General features: G+C 38.1%; 1 protein-coding gene across 1 annotated transcript in view; it reads right to left on the bottom strand.

Moving 5' to 3' along the window:
- The window catches only part of FBXO33 (F-box protein 33), a 41,431-nt gene extending 29,742 nt beyond the window's left edge, over positions 1 to 11,689 (bottom strand). The window contains exon 1 of the mRNA XM_081292313.1: positions 10,089 to 11,689. Coding sequence (XP_081148439.1) covers positions 10,089 to 10,702 — 614 coding nt within the window. The 5' untranslated portion in view covers positions 10,703 to 11,689. The remainder of the gene's footprint in view (positions 1 to 10,088) is intronic.
- Between the last annotated feature and the right edge of the window lie 10,027 nt (positions 11,690 to 21,716).

Here is a 21,716-nt window from a genome sequence, read left to right as displayed (position 1 = left end):
ATAAGGGTTTCAAAAATACCATTTCTTTAAAAATCAGGTGATATGGAGGAATTATTGATAACTTTGTTAAGTATATTAACGGCATTGTAGTATTTATGAAAATGCCAGTAATTTTCAGAGCTCTTCATACTTTAGTGTGCAAGGTAAAATGACACGGAAATCTGGAATTTGCTTTAAAATATTTTAGCAAAGAAAAAAGACAACAAATGTTGCAAAATCAAATTACTTGGGGTGATGGATATAATTGGAATTCATGTATCTGGTTTTGGTGTGTTCAATAATTTCATAAGGTAAATTAGAAAAACAGGTAGTCATTTCTCTAATTATGTAATCCTGGCAAGTTTACTCAAGTATTCTGTGCTTCAGTTTCACCATCTATAAAAGAGGAATAATAAAGGTAATAATAAAGGATTGTTGAACACTGCTGTTTGACTAGAAAAGCCAGCTTAGGGTTTGAAGGGATGTCAAGAACACATCCAAACAATGTCTGCAGTGCTGACAATACAAATGGGCCTTATCAGCCTAGTGACCCTGGTGGTGGTTCTGTAGATTCTAACAAAACTTTGGTATGTAGGATGTGTGGCTTGAGAAGGTGGGGCTAAGTTACTGAAGATCAAAGTTGGCTTAGGTGGCTATGTTTCCTCTTTGTCTTCAACCAAAATTATTCTTTTTAAGGCTTTTAAATGTGGAATTCTTTTTCCATATTATTAGCAACATCTGAATAATAAACCAGGTTAAAATGTAGCTTGACTCAGTCCCCTATTTCCTCCCCTTTCCTTATATACGTAAGGGATATAGTAGAAGAATGCACATGAAGAAGGTTTGAGTTAAAAAACAGATTTAACAGGGGCTTGTGTTACAGATGATGAGAACAGTGGTTTGGACACAAGATGAAGAAAGAACACTCCTTCAGAGCATCACCTGCTTCTTCCTTCCCACCCACTCCTATCACCTGAATCCATAGCTCATATGAGTAGCAGACTCAGGCAAATGCCAAAGAGTAATGAGTTTTTGTAAGCAGAAAAGTGAGTGAGGATAAAAGAAGTAAAGGAAAATTCCCAGTGATCACAGTAAGGAAACTCAAGAAGTTTCTGGGGAAATTCAATAGACTGACCCAAATTTATGTAAGGCCTATACGAACAGGGCACTGCTGTACAAGTCCTTTGGTAGTAACAAGTTTAACACCAAAGAAATGTTTTCAGAAAACAAACTGTGTCTAAACCCTAATGACATGTCTGTTGACATCCAAATGATTAACACAAAAAGAAAAAAAAATGATTAAGAATAACCATAAAGAAAAGTATTTTTAGATATTTAGGGAACAGCAATTTAAAGGACTTTATACAATTATATCTAATTATTTGTGCTCAGATCCCAGTTCCAGAAAACTTCTAGATACAAATAAATACAGAATCAAACTATTCATCATTTCTGCTGCTCCTACTTGTGTCCAAGCCACACTATCATCTCTTGCTTGAATTACTCCCACCCTTAAGCTGCAAGCTGTTCCCAACACAGCACCCAGAATGATTATTTCGAAATATCAGTTCATGCTACTCCTCAGCTCAAAATGCTTTAATGGTCCCTCATTTCAAAGTAAAAGCCAAAGTCCTTACAGCAGCTTACAGATTTTCAAATAATTTTTCAGGTCTCTTGCTTTATTGTGGTACTAGGGCTCCAACCCAGTGCCCTGCATGCGAGGTAAATGGTCTACCACTGAGCTACATTTCCAGACCTTTTTATTTTGAGACAGGATCTTGCTAAGTTGCCCAGGATAGTTTTGAACTTTCAATCCTCATGCCTACCTTCCCAAATACTTCAGAGTACAGGTATCTGCTACTGTGCCTGGCTCACTTCCCCCTTGTGAGGCTAACTTCTTGTATACCTTACTGCTTTCTTTGCTGTCTCTCAAATATGCCAGTAATACTCCCATTGCAGAGTCTCTCCAATTACTACTTGTCCTGGCTAATATCACTATTCTCAGAGAGACACACGGTTTGGTCCCTCCCTTTTTTCAAATACTATTTCAGCAGTTAAGACCTTCCATAATGTATTTATTTTTGTACAGAAACATTTCTTCCTACCTCTACCACTCCCATCTCCCTTCACTGTGTTATTTTGCTTCATAGCATATATTATCAACTGATATACTATATACTTGTCATCTTTTCCCACTAGACTAAACTCCATGATAAAGAACTTTCTGATTATTAGCTGTATCTCCAATTCCTACAATAGGGCCTGGCATTTGGTGTATTTACCTTAATTTATGAGAAAAACTAATAAGTCAATCTAGCTACAACTCATTTATCACAGATGTCACTTGCAGACCAGTTTTCATTTATATTATACAATAGGAATCTCTCTAAAACAATACATTTGCCGGAAAACTATAAATTCTTTGCTTATACCCTATAATTTTTTTTCTTTTTGGGGGGCAGAGGGTTTCTCACTGTGTTGCCCAGGCTAGTCTTGAACTCCTTGGTTCAAGAAATCTTCCCACCTCAGCCTGTCAAATACCTAGCACTAAAGGCTTACATTACCATACCTAACCTGTATTTGTCTTTTCAACTACAGTTACTGAAAAACACGCAACTTAAATATGTATATTAAAATTCCACTGAAAAAATATTTTTTGTTATGATTTATATATGAGGTGTCCTCCAAAAACTTAAAAGAGTTAACGCAGGAAGGTCCAGAGCTATAACCTAATTAGTCCAACCTAGTATGAATGGACTGAATGGGTGGTAACTGTAGGCAGCAGGGGCATGGCTAGAGGTGGTGGGTCACTGGGGGCTTGCCCTTTGAGGATTTTTCTTTCCTGTTGCCCCTCCTATTTACTCTGCTTTCTGGTTGCCATTAACTTTGCAGTGCTCTTCTGCCATGCCTTACTGCCATGATATTCTTCTCATCTAGGGCCCATAGCAATGGAGTCATTTAACCATAGATCTAACCTTTGAAACTATGAGCCAAAAGAAACTTTTCTTTCTCTAAGTTGTTCTTGTTGGGCATTTTGATGACAGTAACTAACATGTTTGCTTTCTTTATAACATAAGAATTTCCCCATTACAACTTTTGATAGTCTCAGAAAAACCAATTTAGGCAAATTCTTCGAAAACTATTAACCAACTATGTACTCAAGAAATACTTCTCAAGATTTAATTGCAGAGGGATAAAAATCCTTAATTTTTCCCTCAGATTCCAGTTGGACTGTTTAGTATAACTAAGACACAAAGCATCTGAGATCTCAAGCATTAAGATTTTGTTTTTCTTCTGTTGTTCAAGATTGGGGACTTCACCTATGGCAGTGTATATTTCTGTTCATACCAGAGAATCCAAAATTATTTCCATGATGTAATAAGAATAGTGGAAAAATGCAAAATGCAGCCACCTTAAACTGGATTTAATATAGATAATTCTAATTATCTATGGAAACAAGGAATACAAATGAACCTGTTTTTTTAAAAAAGATACTCTTAAATAGATTAAAATCTTTCCCAATGCTAAACAAGATTATGAATAATTTTTCTATTTCTCAAATAATAAAAAAATAATAATTACATGAAATTCTCTTGGGTCAATTCTATTTTTCTTAACCCACATTCAATGTGAGTGTTTTCACACTGACATAACACTTTTTTTTTAATTTCCCTTTTGGTAGTGGGGATTGTACTCAGGGATACTCAACCACTGAGCAACACCACTAGCCCTATTTTTATTTCCTTTTTGGTAGTGGGAATTGTACTCAGGGGCACTCAATCACTGAGCCACACCACTAGCCCTATTTTGTATTTTATTTAGAGACAGGGCCTCACTGAGCTGCTTAGTGCCTTGCTTTTGCTAGTTACTTATGACTCAAACACTTGAAATATGCTTGTGGGATGAACCAAATCTTTAATTTTATTTAATTAATAAAATCTAAATAACTACATGTGGCTAGTGGCTACAATACTGAATAGTGCAACATTAGAGCCCAGAAATAAATCACTGGCCTGTAATAATATTCCTTATTAGCTTTATTAGGATCCATTAACTAAACCTACTTCCCAGAATTTATAAGTTCCATATAAGAATCACCACCACCCTCAAATCCCAAAAAGTTACATATGAAAGGTATATTTAAATACAATTAACATTGAAAATTATTTTTTAACATACTATCAAAACATAATTTTATCAATAAGGAGGTCAAGAAAATTGAGCAAGTCTTGCACATATGGTGCAACTCTACACTGTGCACAGAGAAATGAAAAGTTGTGCTCCATTTGTGTATAATGAATCAAAATGCATTCTGCTGTCATGTATAACTAATTATACAAATAAAAAATAAAAAAATCCACAAGAACCAGAAAAAAATGGAATGAGTCTTAAAAAGAGAAATGATGAAAAATATTTGCTTCTTTTTCTCTTACATCTAATCAGCAAGTCCTCTTGGCTTTACAATTCCAAATTCATCCACTTCTTTCCACCTCCTATGTCTCTACATTAGTCCAAACTACTATCATCTCTTATATACATTACTGCCATTGCTTTCCAACTAGTCTCCCTGCTTCCTCTCTTGCTCTATTCATTATATGCTACCAAAGTGATGATCTTAATGCAAATTACATTTGTTATTCTTGTCCTTAAAATTTTTTAAATGCCTTCTATGCTTAGAATATATTTCAAATTCATTCCACATGTCATATAACCCCATTCCTCCTCCTTTCTTCACACTGAAGCTCATCATGACACTGTTCTCATACTCATTGCTATGGTCCTGTCAGACTTTCCTAGTACTCCTACTGGTCAAAAATTTGTCTGTTGTAAGGTCTTTGTGCTAAGAATGTAATTTGCTCAGATCTCTCAATGGGCAACTCTTATCATTCATGTTACAACTCAAATATCCTTCTCAAAAGAGGTTTTCCTAGATCACTATCTACTGTTGCCATCTAATCACTATTACATAGTTCTCTTTTATCATCAGATTTTCTGAAATAACCTTTTATTAAATTACTTGTTTCTGGGGCTGGGGATGTGGCTCAAGCGGTAGCACGCTCGCCTGGCATGTGTGCAGCCCGGGTTCAATCCTCAGCACCGCGTACAAACAAAGATGTTGTGTCTGCCAAAAAACTAAAATAAATAAATAAATAAATTCTCTCTCCCTCTCCCCCCCTCTCCCACTCTCTTAAAAAATAAATAAATAAATAAATAAATTACTTGTTTCTGTCTTCCTCCTCTAGGATGTAGATTTAGTGAGAACAGGGAGCTTTTCTTAACTGTATGATACACAGTAGGCTCTCAATATTTCAGGAAAGAAACCCCAAGTTTTCTGTAACTGTCATCTTAGATTCTATATAAACTGGTGAAGTTGGTGGGAGTTCTTCCAAGACTGTCTCAGGGACAATATTACATTAAAATGGAAAGGTTTAATGACTTTACCCAAAAGCTGCTCAATAGCTTCATTTAACAGGGGAAAAAAAAAGATATTTAAAAAATCTTTTCTTTTTTTCCTTTACATTTTATCCTCCTTTTATCAGTTTCTCAGTGATCAGAAGAATGCACCTATGGGAATGGGGATTACTTCAGTGGTAGAACACCTTTCTAGTGTGCCTGAAACCCTCGGTTTGATCCCTAGCAATGCCAAAAAAAAAAAAAAAGAAAGAAAGAAAGAAAGAAAAGGAAACAAACAAACAAAAAAAGAATGTACCTATGGAGAGAGCTCTAATCCCTTTCTTAGCAGCCCTTCCAGGAAATTAGTTTTTTTAGATTCTCTTCTCAATGACCTTGAAGTTATCCCTAGGGAACCATATTATTATGTCAGTTTTTTAAAAATATATTTTTAGTTGTTGATGGACCTTTATTTTATTCATTTATTTATATATGGTGCTAAGAATCAAACCCAGTGCCTCACATGTGCTAGGCAACCACTCTACCATGGAGCCACAACCCCAACCCTTCTATGTCAGTTTTAAGGTAAGGAGTCTGTGGGATTGCATAGTCTCACCTCACTTCTCTAACTGCTACTTGGGCAGTGTAGACTAAGAAGATTCCCAACAAAGTTATTTAATCTGTAAATGGGCTTTTTAAGGCAACGAATAATAATAAGAAAGTCAGCTCCCAAAAGTGAAATGCTGTCCCATATACAATTTATTATCTCTGATGAGGAAAAATATTTCAAGAAAAACAAGGCAGTTGTACAAACTTTCAAGGTACTTCCTAACATCTTAGATAGTAATCTGAAATGTCCAAAAATTTTAACTTATTTATAGATGTACTATTAAGAGATCTTGTTACTGTGTTTTGATAGACTGATATTGAGGAAATAATACAAAGCTAAGATTTTTCCTTCCTGTGTGTGTCAAATCAATAAGATAACAACAACAACAACAACAAATCAAAGAATTGCTAGTATTTTTTTGTGTAAGAAGGTGCTATAGTTTGAATCTGAAATGTCCTCCAAATGTCCATGTGTTAAAATCTTGGTCCTTAACCTGTGGCACTATTGTGAAGTGGTAGAAACTTCAAGACTTTGGGCCTAATGGGAAATTTCAGGTCCTGGGCACATGCCCTTGAAGGGGATTGTGGGACTCTAGTTTCTTCCTTTCTTTCTCCACATCCCAGACATGAGATGAGTGGCTTTTTGCTCTATAGCATGCTTCCTACCATGAACAACTACCTTGCTACAAGGCCCAAAAGCAACAGGTTCCAACAGTCAGGGACTGAAACATCCAAAACTGTGAATCAAAATAAACCATTTCTCTTTTTAAATTGATTTATCTTAGGCATTTGCTGTAGTAATGGAAAGCTGACTAACAGAGGGCATAGAAGCATAAATTGAAATGTTCAATTTACATACATGTAATGAGAGATGTAATCAGAGTTTTAACAGGAAATCAACCTGTTCTGGCCATTTACAATATTCATTCTTTTAAATACCCTAATTTAGCATTTCATTAAAAAAAGGCTTATGTAAAATATTTTATACAGTCCAGAAAACATAAACTAGATAATGACAATGTGCCTGTGGCTACTATGAAAGAATGTGTTTTCAGCAAGTGAGTCTATTAACATAAATCTTATGAATCACAGACTCTTATTTTTCTTAATTGGTCTAAAATACAGCATTTCAAGTTGATACTCAACATGATAAGCAAATTAAAAACTATAAATATATTTCTGAATTTGTTATTTTATGGTACAATTTTTTGGAGAACTGTGAAAGAAATTCAGCCAATTGAACCTATCATACAATTAATTGAGTCCTTACTGTATTTCTGTTTTATATATCAAGTGATAGGTGTCCTAGCCCCTTGTAAAGAAGGGATTTATGAAACATGAAGGACTGTTTTACCTTCTAAGAGCCAGTTCTACACCTCATTTGTTGTTCCTAACACCTAAGATATCAGTATGGCAACCATAATCATTCTGACAATGAATGTGAGCAAAACAAAATGCCAATTATCCTCACTGAAGATCAGTACCCTTGAAATTTCCCACAACTTAAGGTTACAGTTTTTGTTCTTTTCTTGAAGTACATGAAATTATCTGGAATAAAACAAAGTAACAGTCTGGATTGTATGAACTGTATAAAGCAATTTAGCACAAAGCCTGGAAGCACAATATTTATGCTCTGGTATAATATCCTTTTCCAACTTGTAGAATTGCAGAAATTATAAAGCAAAACCACTACAAATTTAAAAAGAAAAATATCAAATGTTTATATAGTTACTAAATGTTATGGTTTGGAAAACCAAAATGCCACTAAACGATGTTATTATACACTATGCTTCAGGTCTTTAATTGAACCTGATCTGATGTCTGTAGTTTATAATTACAGAAAGAAATACCAGGCTTTCCCAGATTTACTAAATAACAATTTGATTTAAAACATTTTCAGATTTGTTAAAACTTAAAGGAAACCAGTTATGTCTATATTTTTGATAGCTGGATTAATACTTCCAGTATTACTAGAGCAACAAGACATTTTCAAACATAAAAGGCATAACTTATACCTAAATTTATAAACTTATTTTTAAAAACTCTTTGACCAAATTGTTATGTGCATGTTATAAATATGACATTCATCACATTCATCACAATGAATCCCATTATTATGTAAAATTAAATGCAATAAAAAACTTTGAAATATCCTTAGTACAAATAATACAATTATACTAGTTTAATTTCAAACACATACATGAATATGCTACCAAAGCAGCATCACATGTAGGTAGCTCCATTCCTATAGTAGACAACAAGAAAATCTTAAAATCAGGATGATAGTCTTCTGTATTTGTATAGAGGTGACTGCTGACATAGAAGAGCAAGCATAGGTGGCCTTACAGACAAGTAGATTGGGATGCTAATAAAAGTAGTAGGGGTGAGGAAGAGGTCAGGAGAATTAAACAACAAAGGGAAGATGTGATATGCCATTATTTGCCTACATAATATTATTCATCCATCCATATGTCCAAACAGTTATTAAAATGCTGAAAAGAAAGTAGGCACTGTAAAATGTTAGTTTTTACTTTGACCAAAGTCACGCATTTTTTTTTTTTTTTTGGATGGTTGCACAGAAGGGCTATATGATTTCAGAACAGACTTAAACTCCAATCTTGGTTTATCAGTGAGTTTGAGTCTTTCAACTTCTGGGTCAGTTGGTCCTCTAACTTACACTTACAACTCTGAGAAAGAATCTCCAACTTAATCAATACCAACAGCCTAATAATACTTAACCGACTCTCTTGCACAGTAAAATCAAAGTAAGTAAATGGAATGTCTTCATGTAAAAAGCTGTGGAAATACACAGGCCACTGGAATAATAGAGCCATGCTCCAGATACAACTTGGTGTTATAATGCTTATCTCTTGACTTCTGATCTGGACACAGAATTATGGAAATATCTATGTACCTATAATATTTATATAAATTCACAATTAACCAAGGCCTGCTCTCAATCGTCTTTAGCACAAATGCTGGCAGTGTGTTTATTGCAAAAGGAAGAATGTGATTCTTGGTAGAAAAGTAATGCTGCATGACAATGTGTATACCACCTGACCTTGTAAAGCATCAGTTTCGTTTCTATAAAATGGGATAACAATCAAACCCTGACTCATAGGGTTAGTGAGAGGCTCAAATAGGAAATGAATTTGAAAGTACTAAACCATTAATACTATGTAAGGTTCTCTTTTTTTCCCCTGAACTTTTGAACTTTCAACTTAAAAGAGGTTTAAGATCAAAATATTCAAACGTAGGAAATACAAACTAATAGGGTTTGGAAAGGGTGAAAGAGAAATAAATTTACGATCAGGATACTGAGTTAGAACAGGGAGAGTAAGTTGCAGAATTATAGTAAAGTCCTGTTGCAAACCCAGAAGAGTTTCATGCTTATCCATTGTAGACACGGGCCGGCCATGGCACCCCCATCCCCACCCCCAAACTATACTGTGTTAGGCTTAGGTGAATCACTGGGGACAAGTTCAATCTGGAGGTGCACTGCGGGGGCGGGGGGGGGGTGGAGGGTGCTGAGGGGGGTAGACTTCCAATTCTGACAATCACCTCTCCCCCAATACTTTCAACGAACACTCCATTCCTCCTTCTCTTTGGATCTGGTCCAGCCTATTTGAACAATTCCAGGTGAAAAAAAGAAAAATGACTGTTAAAAACTTCTTTTAGAAGGACTCTGTAACTATGGAACACCAGTAGCACCATTACTCCTTCCCTACCATCATCTACTTCCAATGGTAAGGTTCAGTGTCTGAAAACCGGGTTATGTTTTGTTTCTCCCACAGGCCTTACCCTCCAAGTCTGACTCTCTCATGTATGAAATGAAGAATGATAGCTCCTGTCAGCCTCATCTCACCTCCACCAAGAGGATGAATGAGACAGTGCCTGGAGTGGTGTCTGAAAAACACTTGAGTTCATCGCTGTAAAGTGTCCCATTATGCCCTCTTGCCTTAAGAAAATCGTCCTGTTAGAACCGACATCTTCACTGAAACAAACAAGGCTGAAGCGAGCTTGGCGCGTCCCACAGAATCTATTTCGGGGAGAAGGGAAGGGGGCCCGTCGCCAGTCGGGAGCGGGGACTGGGCCCACCAGAAACCTACCTGTTGTTCCGGATGCTGACCAGCACGCACAGCACCAGCTCCAAGTAGGTGCGCAGCACTTCCAGCCAACGGGTGGAGAGCTGCAGGCCCTCGACTTCTTCCCCTCCAGTCCCCGAGTCCGCGCCACCTCCGTCGCCAGGGCCTCCGCCTCCGCTCAGGTAGTTCTCCGCGGCGAACTCAACGCGCAACTCTCGCACGAACCAGCCGCACTTGCGCATGAGGAATTCGAGCCGGGGCTGCTCCGCGGGCGAGACGCGGAGGCAGATGCGGAGCTGAGGCCACAGAGCCGGGTAGAAGAGGCACTCGCGCCAGTGCGAGCAGGAAGCCGAGGCCCGCAGCCGGTCCGGCGCGGGCAAGAAGGAGAAGATATGCACGATCAGCTCGCTGGGTAGCGACGCGGCGCCCGCTGCCTGCCCGCACAGAGCCATCCGGCCCCGCCGCCGGCTGTCGGCTCCCGGCCGCCCCCGCAGTCCCCGGAGCAGCCCCCGCAGCCGTCGCAGTTGCTGCAGCCGCAGCCGCTGCCGCCGCCGCCGCCACCGCGCCACTCGGGCGGCCCCGGCTCGGGTTCGAGCTCCCGGCGGTCGGGGCTGCGGCACTGACAAGAACAACAACATCAATGACAAGGAAGAAGGGGGCGGAACCGTCGTGGGTCTCGGCGGAACCAAGTGGAGTACAAGTTGCGGAGAGGGGGAAAGGCCCCTATGTAGGTGGCCTGCAAATAGCGAGTCGTAGGCCTTTCAAACTGTACTCACGCGCGTCCAAGGCCTGCCCAGTCTGTAACTTCAAAACCCTCGCTGGTACTGTCTAGGGGCCCGGAAGTAGCTGGGCTTACCGTAAGGAAACGACAGCCCTCCCCGCGCCTGGAGGCGGAGGCTGGGCAGTGGTAGGAGCTGAGTTTGACGTCACCCGTGGTGGGAGGAGCCCTGTGCGAATGAGCGCGACTTCCGGAATGAGGATGCGCCGGGTTGCCGGTAGGGAAAGGGAGACGCGGCACGTGACTCCTGACGCACGGAAGCCAGGGGCATTGAGGGGGCGGGCCCGGACTGGGCTCTGGAAATCGGGACACTGGATTCTTGGTCCGAGGCGGTAGAACTTGGGCGGAGTGCTAGAGATCTTGAGACTTCTTTTTGCACGTTTCTTACTTGCTGCGCTGCGGACTTTTGAGCCAAAGTGCCCACTTTTAGGGTCTCTTTCAGTGGTCCCACTTGCCAGAATATTAAGAATTTCAGAGATTGCATTGCTGAAGAGAAGCAGGGGGACTTGCAGGCTAACCTGCACAGGAGGTGTCCGAAGAGAAGAGGCGTGGGGCGGGGCAGGGCCTTGGGGGGCCCGGCGGCCACGAAGCCTATAGGAGGCCCCAGGCGGACCTCCTTCACTCGGACTGCACAGGTGGATTTCCCCGCGCCCCCAGTGTAGGGAAGGAGCGAGGATAGTGCCACCCTATGGTTTTAAAGGGGGAGAAAAAAGTGGCAAATGAATCTGGGATCTGCTGATTGCCAGTTCGTTCTCTAGGGCCTGAGGAAGGGCCCCAGTTCCTGCTACTGAGATTTGAAGGCCCCCGTTGAAAAGTTTGGGATGATAGTGGCTTTCTTCAGCTTGGCACCTTTGGTGGTGCTGGGGATTGAACCCAGGACCTTGTGCATGGAAGGCAAAGCACTCTACCAACTGAGCCATATCTCCAGTCAAAGAAGAGGAGTCTTTGAAATACTGTCCCTTAACTGCACCACAACTTGAGAGTTACATGACTGGTTGAAAAGGGGCAGTGAAGTCAGAAAGGATTAAGTGATTTTGTGTAATAATTGAGGTTTGCTCTGGGTGGGGGCTGCCTCTTCAATTAGAAGAGCCACATCCGCCTCCAAGCGTTACCTGTGATTTTGAAACAGCTACATTTTCCTGCTCTATACGCTAAGAAAGCTAGATGTTTTTAGCCTTTTTTGGGCAAAGCTCTCTGTTCAAGAGTCATTGGGTTGTCAACAGTATTATGTTGTTACCTCAGAGTTTTCTTCACAGTGCCTATTTTTCTTTTTTTTTTAAAGGAATCCTGTAGGTCGCTTCTCAACTCTTGCGTGCAAGAGTTCTGTGTAGTTATATTTTATGAATATTTAACAAGCATTTAGTGGTAACAGCAGTGAATTAGGAAGTTAAGGCTTGGATTTTAAATTTAATTCTTTGAAGTATTTTGAAGTGACCTTTAGACATCTAGATCTTTTAGTTAGTTCATTGTATGTCTATGAAACATATTCCTGTATAAAAAGAATAACCTCATGGGCTGGGGATGTGGCTCAAGCGGCCCAGGTTCTATCCTCAGCACCACATACAAACAAAGATGTTGTGTCCGCCGAAAAATAAAGAATAGTAAAATTCTCTCTCAAAAAATAATAAAAAAACCCCTCACACTTGGCAAAATTTCAGTATTGTCTAATATTCCTTATACAAATTTGGAGTTATTTTCCGATTGTCTGTTAAAGCTGCTTTCTCCCAATCAGGATCCAATTAAAGACCACCTTTATATTTGGTTGTCTATATCGTCTCTTTTAATCTAAAAATTAAAAGTTTTTTGTGGGGTTGGCGGGTACCTGGGATTGAACTCAGAACTCAGGAGCAGTTAACCACTGAACCACATTCCCAGCTCATTTTTGTATTTTCTTTAGAGACAGGGTCTCACTGAGTTGCTTAGCAAACTCACTAAATTGCTTAGGCTGGTGTTGAATTTGCGATCCTCCTGATCTTCCTGCTTCAGCTTCCTGACTGGCTGGAATTACAGGCATGCGCTAGTTTAGTCTTTTGATTGTTAGTGTTCACAATTCTCACATTTTTTTTAATTGTTTTATTCTTGGGAGATCTTTTTTCTTTAAGTTTATTTATCTTTGAGGCAAGCACTCTGCCACTGAGCCACAACCCCAGGCACCCCCCCCCCCCAACTTGTTTTTAAACTGATTTTTTAAAAAAGACCAGGCTAATTGCCTGAGATGGAATATCTTATCTTCTGTACTTGACTACTTTCTTTTGGTGTTCAAATTTCACCTCTATTTCCTGTATTTCTTATAAATATGCAAATTAATAAAGACTTTAGCCTTTATATGATGTTGAGTACTTTACATGAAATCACATTTATTTGAACAATCACAAATAGTTTTACAATGACTATTTGTGGATTAGGCTGATGATATCTTGATCTTCCATGTAAAGTTCTGTGGTATTTTTTCCTTCCTTCAAAAAGACTAACTTGTGCAGTGTGATTTTTGTTTCCTACAAATGTCCAATTCTCCCATCAACCATTCACTGAATGGGTTTGATAGCAATTCATAATTCTTGCCTGAATAATTTTTATTAAGGGTTATAAAATGACAATTTTGCATTCTTTCATTCCATCTACATTTATTAATTTTTGTTCTGCAGATGCTTTCTTTCATACACTAGGATCATTTATTTACCCTGAAATATTAGCTCCTTTTGGAAAAGCAGAAAAAAAATGCATAATTGTCTCTTTTTTTTGTCAGCCATTTTGAAAGCAAGTTTTTATGGCTTTGGAGGATGATAAGTGAATTTTCTTAGCTCTTTCTGAAGAATATTATATATATATATATATATATATATATATATATATATATATATATATATAATGTATTTATTAATGGTTTATAGATTTTAAGCAGTTATAGTTGTTCATTCTCAAATCTTGATGCTTCTATAACACCTATCAATTCTGTGTAATTATTATAGTCTTAAAAAATTCCTTGAGTGGTTTCAGTAGATATAACACAATGGGTAGGAGAGTGAGGCTAGATTTTGATTTTTTTTTTCCTGTTTTGGTTTTGCTGTGATCTAAGTAGGAGATCTTAAAACAAATTGCTCATAACCTCTTTGGTCTTTGCTTTCTTCATCTATACAAGCGTGTGAATCCTTGCAGCTCTATTGTTTTTTGACTCTTAACAAAAACCCACTATTAAATTGAGATAAATTTTACATTTGAAATTCATCCAAGTTGATGACGATTTTTAGTAATTTTACCAAGTGGTGCAATCATCACCATAAATCAGTTTTAGAACATTTTCATCCCTCAGGATTCCTCTTGGCCATCTGCAGCTAATCTGTTCTGTCTCCGAGCAACTACCAATATACATTCTGTCTCTGTAAATTTGCTTTTTTCAGACATTTAAAATAAATGAAATCATGGTCTATTTTTTCTTCTTTTTTTTAAAAACAATTGTTTATTATTTTTAGTAAAATCGTGGGTTATGACAGGAAAATGGGTCCTGTTAAACTGCATTTATAGTCTGCAGAACACCTTGGGTTAGCATAGATTCTACTCTAGATTTCACCGACCTCCCACCTAGCAAGTTCTTTTCTTCCCTGCTAGCTGGACCTGCAGATGGAAGAGGCAAGAGCTGGGATTAGTTGCCAATAGTTCTTGACATAAAAGGGGTAGCATAGTCATTTAAACTGGATTCAACCTGGTTGCATCTTACAAAGGTAAACAGCTAAAGAAAGTAAAATAAGAAGTTAATGCTTGGAATGTACAGTGCATATTGGCCATGTATACCTCTTTACGATTTGTCTGCTTGCTTCTCCTGTTCAATCATTTCTTTGAAAGGTGGAGGATTTTTCTCATATTTATCTTTTCCATTTTGAGTTACTGAATTGCTCCTTTTTAGCCATATGGGATTTGTCAGACATGCTTGCTGAGCAAGCGGAGCAAGGTGAGTGAGCAAGCAGAGTCTGGTCTATGAGAGGCCACCACAGAGTGTCCACTTCCATCTTCTTACACTTAGCATAATGTTTCTGAGTTTCATACATGACCAGCATATGTCAGTAATTCATCCCTTTATGTTGCTGAATAGCATTCCATGGCATGGAATTTTTTTTTGTGTGTGTGTGGTCTACTCATTCATTTGTTAATGAATATTTTAATTATTTCTAGTTTGAGGCACTAAAGAGTAATGTTGGTATGAAACATTCATGTGCAAGTCTTTGAAGTTTTTATTTATTTTTCTGTCTGTCTATTTATCTATTTATTTATTTTCAGACTGGGTATTGAAGACTTCATGAATGCTAGGCAAGTGCTCTAACACTGAGCCACGTCTCTAGCCCCTGGATATACATTTTAATTTCTCTTGAGATAACTAGGAGTGAAAGGGGTTGTATGTGTAACTTTATGAGAAATTGCCAAACTGTTCAGAGGTGGCTACATCATTTTCCATTCCCACTAACAATGCATGAGGGTTCTGGTTTCCTGGCTTTTTGACCATCTGGAAATGTACTCTGATTTGAGATTGATATTTCTTTCCTTAGCATTTTGCTAGCAATGAGCTGCCTTTTTCTGGGGCATCATTAATAATTAGCCTTTAATTATGAGGAATTATTCATAAAGGAAACAAAAATATATCAACCTTCCTTAAAATAAGATTCTGCTTCTTAGTGTATATTTGAATTTTATGTTTTCCTATTACATGATGAATGATAGGAATATTATTATTAATAACCATTAACTAAGACATGGATTTTTAAGATATGGCCTTGCCCAGTTATAGTAATAAAACTCTAAATGATGAACAAAATTTGTCTTATCAACTCATCTTTAATACTAATTAAATGTTTTATGAGTATGTATATTTAACATGCTAGTTAGATTATTTCTTTTGACTCTCTCTCTACATATATGCATACACACACATACATACTCTATGCTGATAAAGTAACAAAACTGAATTCAAAGGACAGCATAAAAACACATTTTATGAAGTTCTAAAGTCTGAGCTATGATTCAGAGTGTGGGAGGAAGTACTGGTGGTTTTATGAAGCTCATAAGTACCTAGTACTACTAAGTTCCAGATTCCAAAAGTGGCATATTGTCACTATAGCAACCATCATGCATATTTGGACTTGAAACCCAGGCAACCAGTGGTGGATATGACTAAAACATCAAGGTAGATATTTGTTCTCCTGAATTGATATGCCTGCCTGTTCATAGTCAATGGTTCTGTTTTTTTCTTTACATATGTGATTAATTATTTTATAGAGACATACTCTTCTAAATGTATTTTTTCTGGTAAACAAATTAAGTATTCAATATTCTCATATTCCTCCTTTTAAAACATGCTAAGTTTAGTGCTTTTCCAATGAGGTGATTAGGATATTAAATATATCCTACATAGATAGCTGTCTCCCTGTTATTGCTTAAATGTGGCAACTAGTTGTGTGCTAAATATAACTTTTATTATACTGAATCACTTGTCATTTTATAAGAGAAAAAATAACCAGTGATAGGTTTTATTTTAGCCAGGGCTTAGGGATACTAGTAAATGTGAAAATTTCCCAAATTTAAATATTTCTGGAAAAAGTGGTGTTTTTTTTTTTTTTTGGTTTGTTTCTTTTGTTTTTGTTTTTGTTTTTTTTTTTTCCTGAAGGAAGTCCTAGGTTTTGAATGCAGTTGGCAGGTGTGAATCCCTTCCAATTATCTGTTAATATGTATCCAATAAATTTGCCTAGGGGAGAATAGATTTGGAAATCTAATTTTTTTCTCTCCACTCTTATCTAATGGAGTGGTTCCTTGTAGGATCATATTATAGGAAAAATAAATGAGGAATTATCTCAGAAACTCAGGATGCTGAGAAGGAAGATTGCAAGTTCAAGGTCAACCTGGGCAACTTAGTGAGACCCTATCTCAAAATAAAAAGGGGCTGGGGTGGACTGGGGCTGTAGCTCGGTGGTAGAGTGCTTGCCTAGCATGTGTGAGATACTGGGTTTGATCCTCAGCACCACATAAAATCAACTAAATAAATAAAATAAAGGCATTGTGTCCATATACAACTAAAATTATATATATATATATATATATATATATATATATATATATATATACATACATACATACATACACACACACACACACACACACACACACACACACACACACATATGGCTGGGGTTACAGCACAGTGGTAAATAGTCTCTGGGTTCAGTTCCTAGTAGTGACAATAAAAGACAGCTAAACAAAACAGAAAGAAAGAAATAAGGTATTTTGGGCAGCTCATCTTACAGGGGAAGCTGGGTCTACATTGGTGAGCTGAATGCAAGATAAAGGCCATGTCATTCATTGGCTGTCTTGGCCTAGATGTAACAGGTTGCTTATATGTTATCAGAGCTTACCAAAACCAACACTCCAGTTTGTTGTGCAAGTTTGTAATATGATAGGGAGTGTGGAAGATTGTGACTTACCAGAGGATGCTTCCCCAGCAGTGGGAAGGTGAACTCTGTTTTTACATTTCCTAGTTCCTTAAGGGAAAAGGTAAAATCCCTATATTACCACTTTATACTTTTACTTTATTATGAGCATAACAGAACCAGATTTAGTTGGATGGAATAATGTGTTCAATGCTTTGGACAGATGGATATATGGATTAGGATGTTGTAGCTCAGTGGTAGAGCACTTACCTAGCATGTGTGAGGCCCTGGGTTAGATCCTCAGCACCACATAAAGATAAATAAATAAAATAGAAATATTGTGTCTATCTACAACTAAAAAACAAAAGAGAGGGAGGGAGGGAGGGTGGGAGGGAGAGAGAGAGAGAGAGAGAGAGAGATGCTTTAGATATGAGGTGCTCCCCCAACTCCTATATTAATGAAGGAATATTCTTAGGTAAAATGATTATATTATGAGAACTATAACCTAATTAGTTCATCCTAGTTCAAATGGACTAACTATGTGGTAACTTTAGGTAGTTGGGGCCTGGTTGAAGGAGGTGGATCACTGGGTTCATGCCCTGGAAGAGTTCATCGTCTATGCAACCTCTTCCCCTCATTCTCTCTACTTCTTGGTTTCCATGAATGGAGCAGCACTCCTCCACCACATGCTTCTATTATGCCTCTCTTTGGGTCCAGAGCAATGGATTTGGCCCACCATGGATTAAACCTCTGAACTGTGAACAAAATAAATAAATAAACTTTTCCTCCTCTAAATTATTTGGAAGAGGAGGGTAATTTTGGTCACAGCAACAAAAAGTTGACCATCACATAAATTGGTAGCCAAAGTGGAGTTATTGGTTTGACAATCTGCCCATGTGGTTCAGAAGCCTTTGGAAATGGTTTGCGGGAGGGGTTTGGAAAAATTGGGGCATATAGGTTGAAGAAATCATAGAATGTTACAGACAGAGCTTAATGGGTGATTCTGGTTAGAGCTCAGAAGACCAGAATGCAGACAGTAAAGACTCTGCTCCTAAGGTTTCAGAGGGGAATAAAGATTCTTCTGGGAATTGGCCTAGAGACTATTTGTGTTATATTCTGGCAAAGAACTTGTGTACTTTTTCCCAATGTTTGAGACTTTGTGTGGGGCTGAATTTAAAGGCTAGGGCCTAATAAATCTGGTGGAGGAAATATCAAGGCAATGCAACATTCAGGCAGTGATGTATGTTCAGCCCCAGGGCAGCGAATGCCCTAGCATACTGTTTACCAGTCCTAAAGAAAGAACATGGAGGTCACAATTGAGAGATTTTCGACATTTTATTACTCATGCACTCCTTGGTGGTGGCAGGCTGGTATATAAGAGAGGAGAGTACCACTGTATAAGGAAGGGGAATATGTGGGATAGACTGTGTGCCCACTCAAGATGGAGTTCTTCAGGTGTTTTATCAGTATATTCTTTTACTTTACAACCACAATCCTCTGTTTTGAATCTCACCTAAAGAATGGAGATAAGGAAAGTGACCAGCTTCCCTGCTCAATTTCCTTTATTATCACTTTCTGTAGAGTCCTTTTTATTTTACTGTAAGCTTTTCGAGGCACTGATCAGTGTTTAATCAATAGTGTGGATTTTTTTAGCAGTTTTTAGCTATTTGCTATGAAAATTTAGAGCAGAAAGCAAAGCTGAAGGATTAAAAAGACATATAGTTTGACTAGAAAAGTCCATGTAAAATTGGGGTCAAGAATGATGTGGTAGTTAAGGAGATTATAGCCACTAAAGAGATGCTAAGTACTTTGCACAGAGGCGCTAGGAAAGATGACCTGAGAATATCTCAGGAATTTGTAAGACCATACCCACTAGAGTCTTTGGGGTGTAGAAGTGTAAACTACTTTAATAGAACATAGGAGTATCCTGCTTGCACAGGAGTGTCTAGGAAGTTTTTTTCCAAAGATTTGTTTTAGTATTCTCAGCAAACTAAGCAGTTAGAAGCTTTTGCAGCCTTGGTTGTAGGAAGCATGATTACTGCTCATGTTGGTGGCAGACCTTGGCTCTCTCTGGTTGTGCATGAATGCAAGTGCTAGTGTTAGGGGATTATGGAGGCTTCCACTAAGATTTCAAAGGAAAGCCTGGGTGGCCAAGCAAAATGTGGCAAAGTTGCAATCCCTGTGGTAAGTCCCTGAAAGGATGATGCATATGCTATGAGAAGGAAGATGAAACTGCTATGGAGACCCCCCTGAATGAAGAGATTCCAATAATATGGACTGTATGCTAGCTTCAGAGAGACCCAGGTTAAGAGAGAGGCTGCAATCACTGAAACTGGCAAGTCCAAAGGAATTGGATTTTCCAAGCCCTTTGGAGAAAGCATTTCATCAACATCTGCCCATGCACTGGATGTGGAATAATAGAAAATATTTGCCCATCTGGGTTTAGGATATATTTTAGTTTCATCTCTTCTTTATATTCTACTATTCCTCCCTTTTAGAATGGGAATGTTTACTCTGTACCTCTGTTTATGGCTATATGTAACTTGATTTTAATTTTTTTTTAGTACTGGGGATTGAACTCAGGGCACTCAACCACTGAGCCACATACCCACCTCTATTTAGAGACAGAGTCTCACTGAGTTGCTTAGCACTTCACTTTTGCTGAGGCTGGCTTTAACTTGAGATCCTCCCGCCTCAGCCTCCCAAGCTGCTGAGATTACAGCATGCACTACCACGCCCAGTTTGATTTTGATCTTTGTAGGGCTCACAGCTAAGAGTTTGCCTTGAGTCTCAGTTGAGACTTTGGAGTTGTACTCTGGGGAAATGCTGGAACTTGTAAGATTATGGCAATTCCTGGAGATGAACTAAACCCATTTTTTATTGTGAGATGAACATGACCTTTGAAGGGGGCAGAATGTTAGGGTTCGGATATGAGGTACTCCTCAAAAGCTCTGTGTTAATGCAGGGATAGTCAGAGGTAAAATGATTAGATCATGAGAGTTGTAACCTAATCAGTCCACTCTAATTTGGATGGAGTAAGTGGGTAGTAATTATAGCAGATGGGATGTGGCTGGAAGGGGTGAATTACTCGGGGCATGTCCTGGAAGTGTTCATTTTTCTTGTGATCCCTTCCCTGGCTCTCTCTGCTTCCTGGTTGCCATGAATGGAGCAGTACTCCTCTGCTGTGTGTTTCTACCATGATGTTCTGCTTCACTTTGAGTCCAGAGCAATTGAGTTGGCTCATCATGGACTGAACTTTTGAAACTATGAGTCAAAATTGTACTTTTATTCCTCTAAGTTATTCTTGTTGGACATTTTGGTCATAGTGATGAAAAACTGACTAACACAGAGAGAAAGGAAAATTCTTTGGAATATAATGTAGTCCAGCAACCATTCAGAAATCTGTCTGGTACGTAGACACCATGGCTTAGTGACTCTTTATCCAGAGATGCCTAAAACAACTTTTTCATTTATATTGACTATTAAGGGGGAAACCATACTTTCATGCCACAAAATATAACAAGTTTTATATTTACTTGAAGGTTATAGAGTTTATCCCTAAGTGTTCAGTTTGTAGAGGAAGATTCTTACACCTCTGAAATCCAGCAAGAAGTTTCTAGTAGAAATTCATTATTTTGTTTTATTTTTTACATTTAAAGGTACATGAAACATAAAAGTTGTACTTATTAATGAGATACCATGTAATATTCTGTACATGTGTACATGGAATCATGTTTAAATCAGGTTCAACCCTCTTATGCCATCAAATATTTATTATTTATGTATGGTGAAAACATTTCAAACCCTTGCTTTTAGTTTTTGAAATCTACAGTACATTATTGCTAACTGTAATCACCATGCTGTGCAATAGCAACCAGAAATTCTTGCTCCTTAGTATCTATTGATACTTAGTATTAGTATTGATACTTAGTATCTATTGATCAGCTCCCCATCACCTCCTGCTATTCCAGATTCTGGTAGCTCTTAGCTTTTATGAGATACATTTTTTAGATTTCACATATGAGCAGGATCATGTGGTACTTGTCTTTCCATTCCTGACTTATTTTGTTCTACATGATTATCTCCAGTTCCATCCATGTTGCCACAAATAATAGGATTTAATTCTTTTTTAATGGTGGAATAGTATTCTATTGTACATGTATACTACAGTTTCTTTATCCATTCATCAGTTGATGGATGTTTGGGTTATTTCCACCTTCTGGCTATTGTCAACAGTGCTGTAGTTGATATCAGAGTGCAGATGTCTCTTTGGAATACTGATTTCAATTTCCTTTGGACATATGCCTAGGAGTAGGATAGCTGGATCATTTGGTAGTTATATTTTTAATGTTTTGAGGAACTTCCATACTGTTTTTCATCATGTCTGTACTGATTTACATTTCTAACAATGGTGTTCATGGGTTCTCTTCTCTCCACATCTCCTCTAGCACTTGTTATTATTTA

The sequence above is a fragment of the Spermophilus citellus genome (genome assembly GCF_964194105.1).
Source record: "Spermophilus citellus genome assembly, chromosome: 4".
NCBI classification, from domain to species: domain Eukaryota; kingdom Metazoa; phylum Chordata; class Mammalia; order Rodentia; family Sciuridae; genus Spermophilus; species Spermophilus citellus.
The sequence above is the reverse complement of the archived record's forward strand: the minus strand, read 5'-3'. Positions and strand labels throughout refer to the sequence as shown.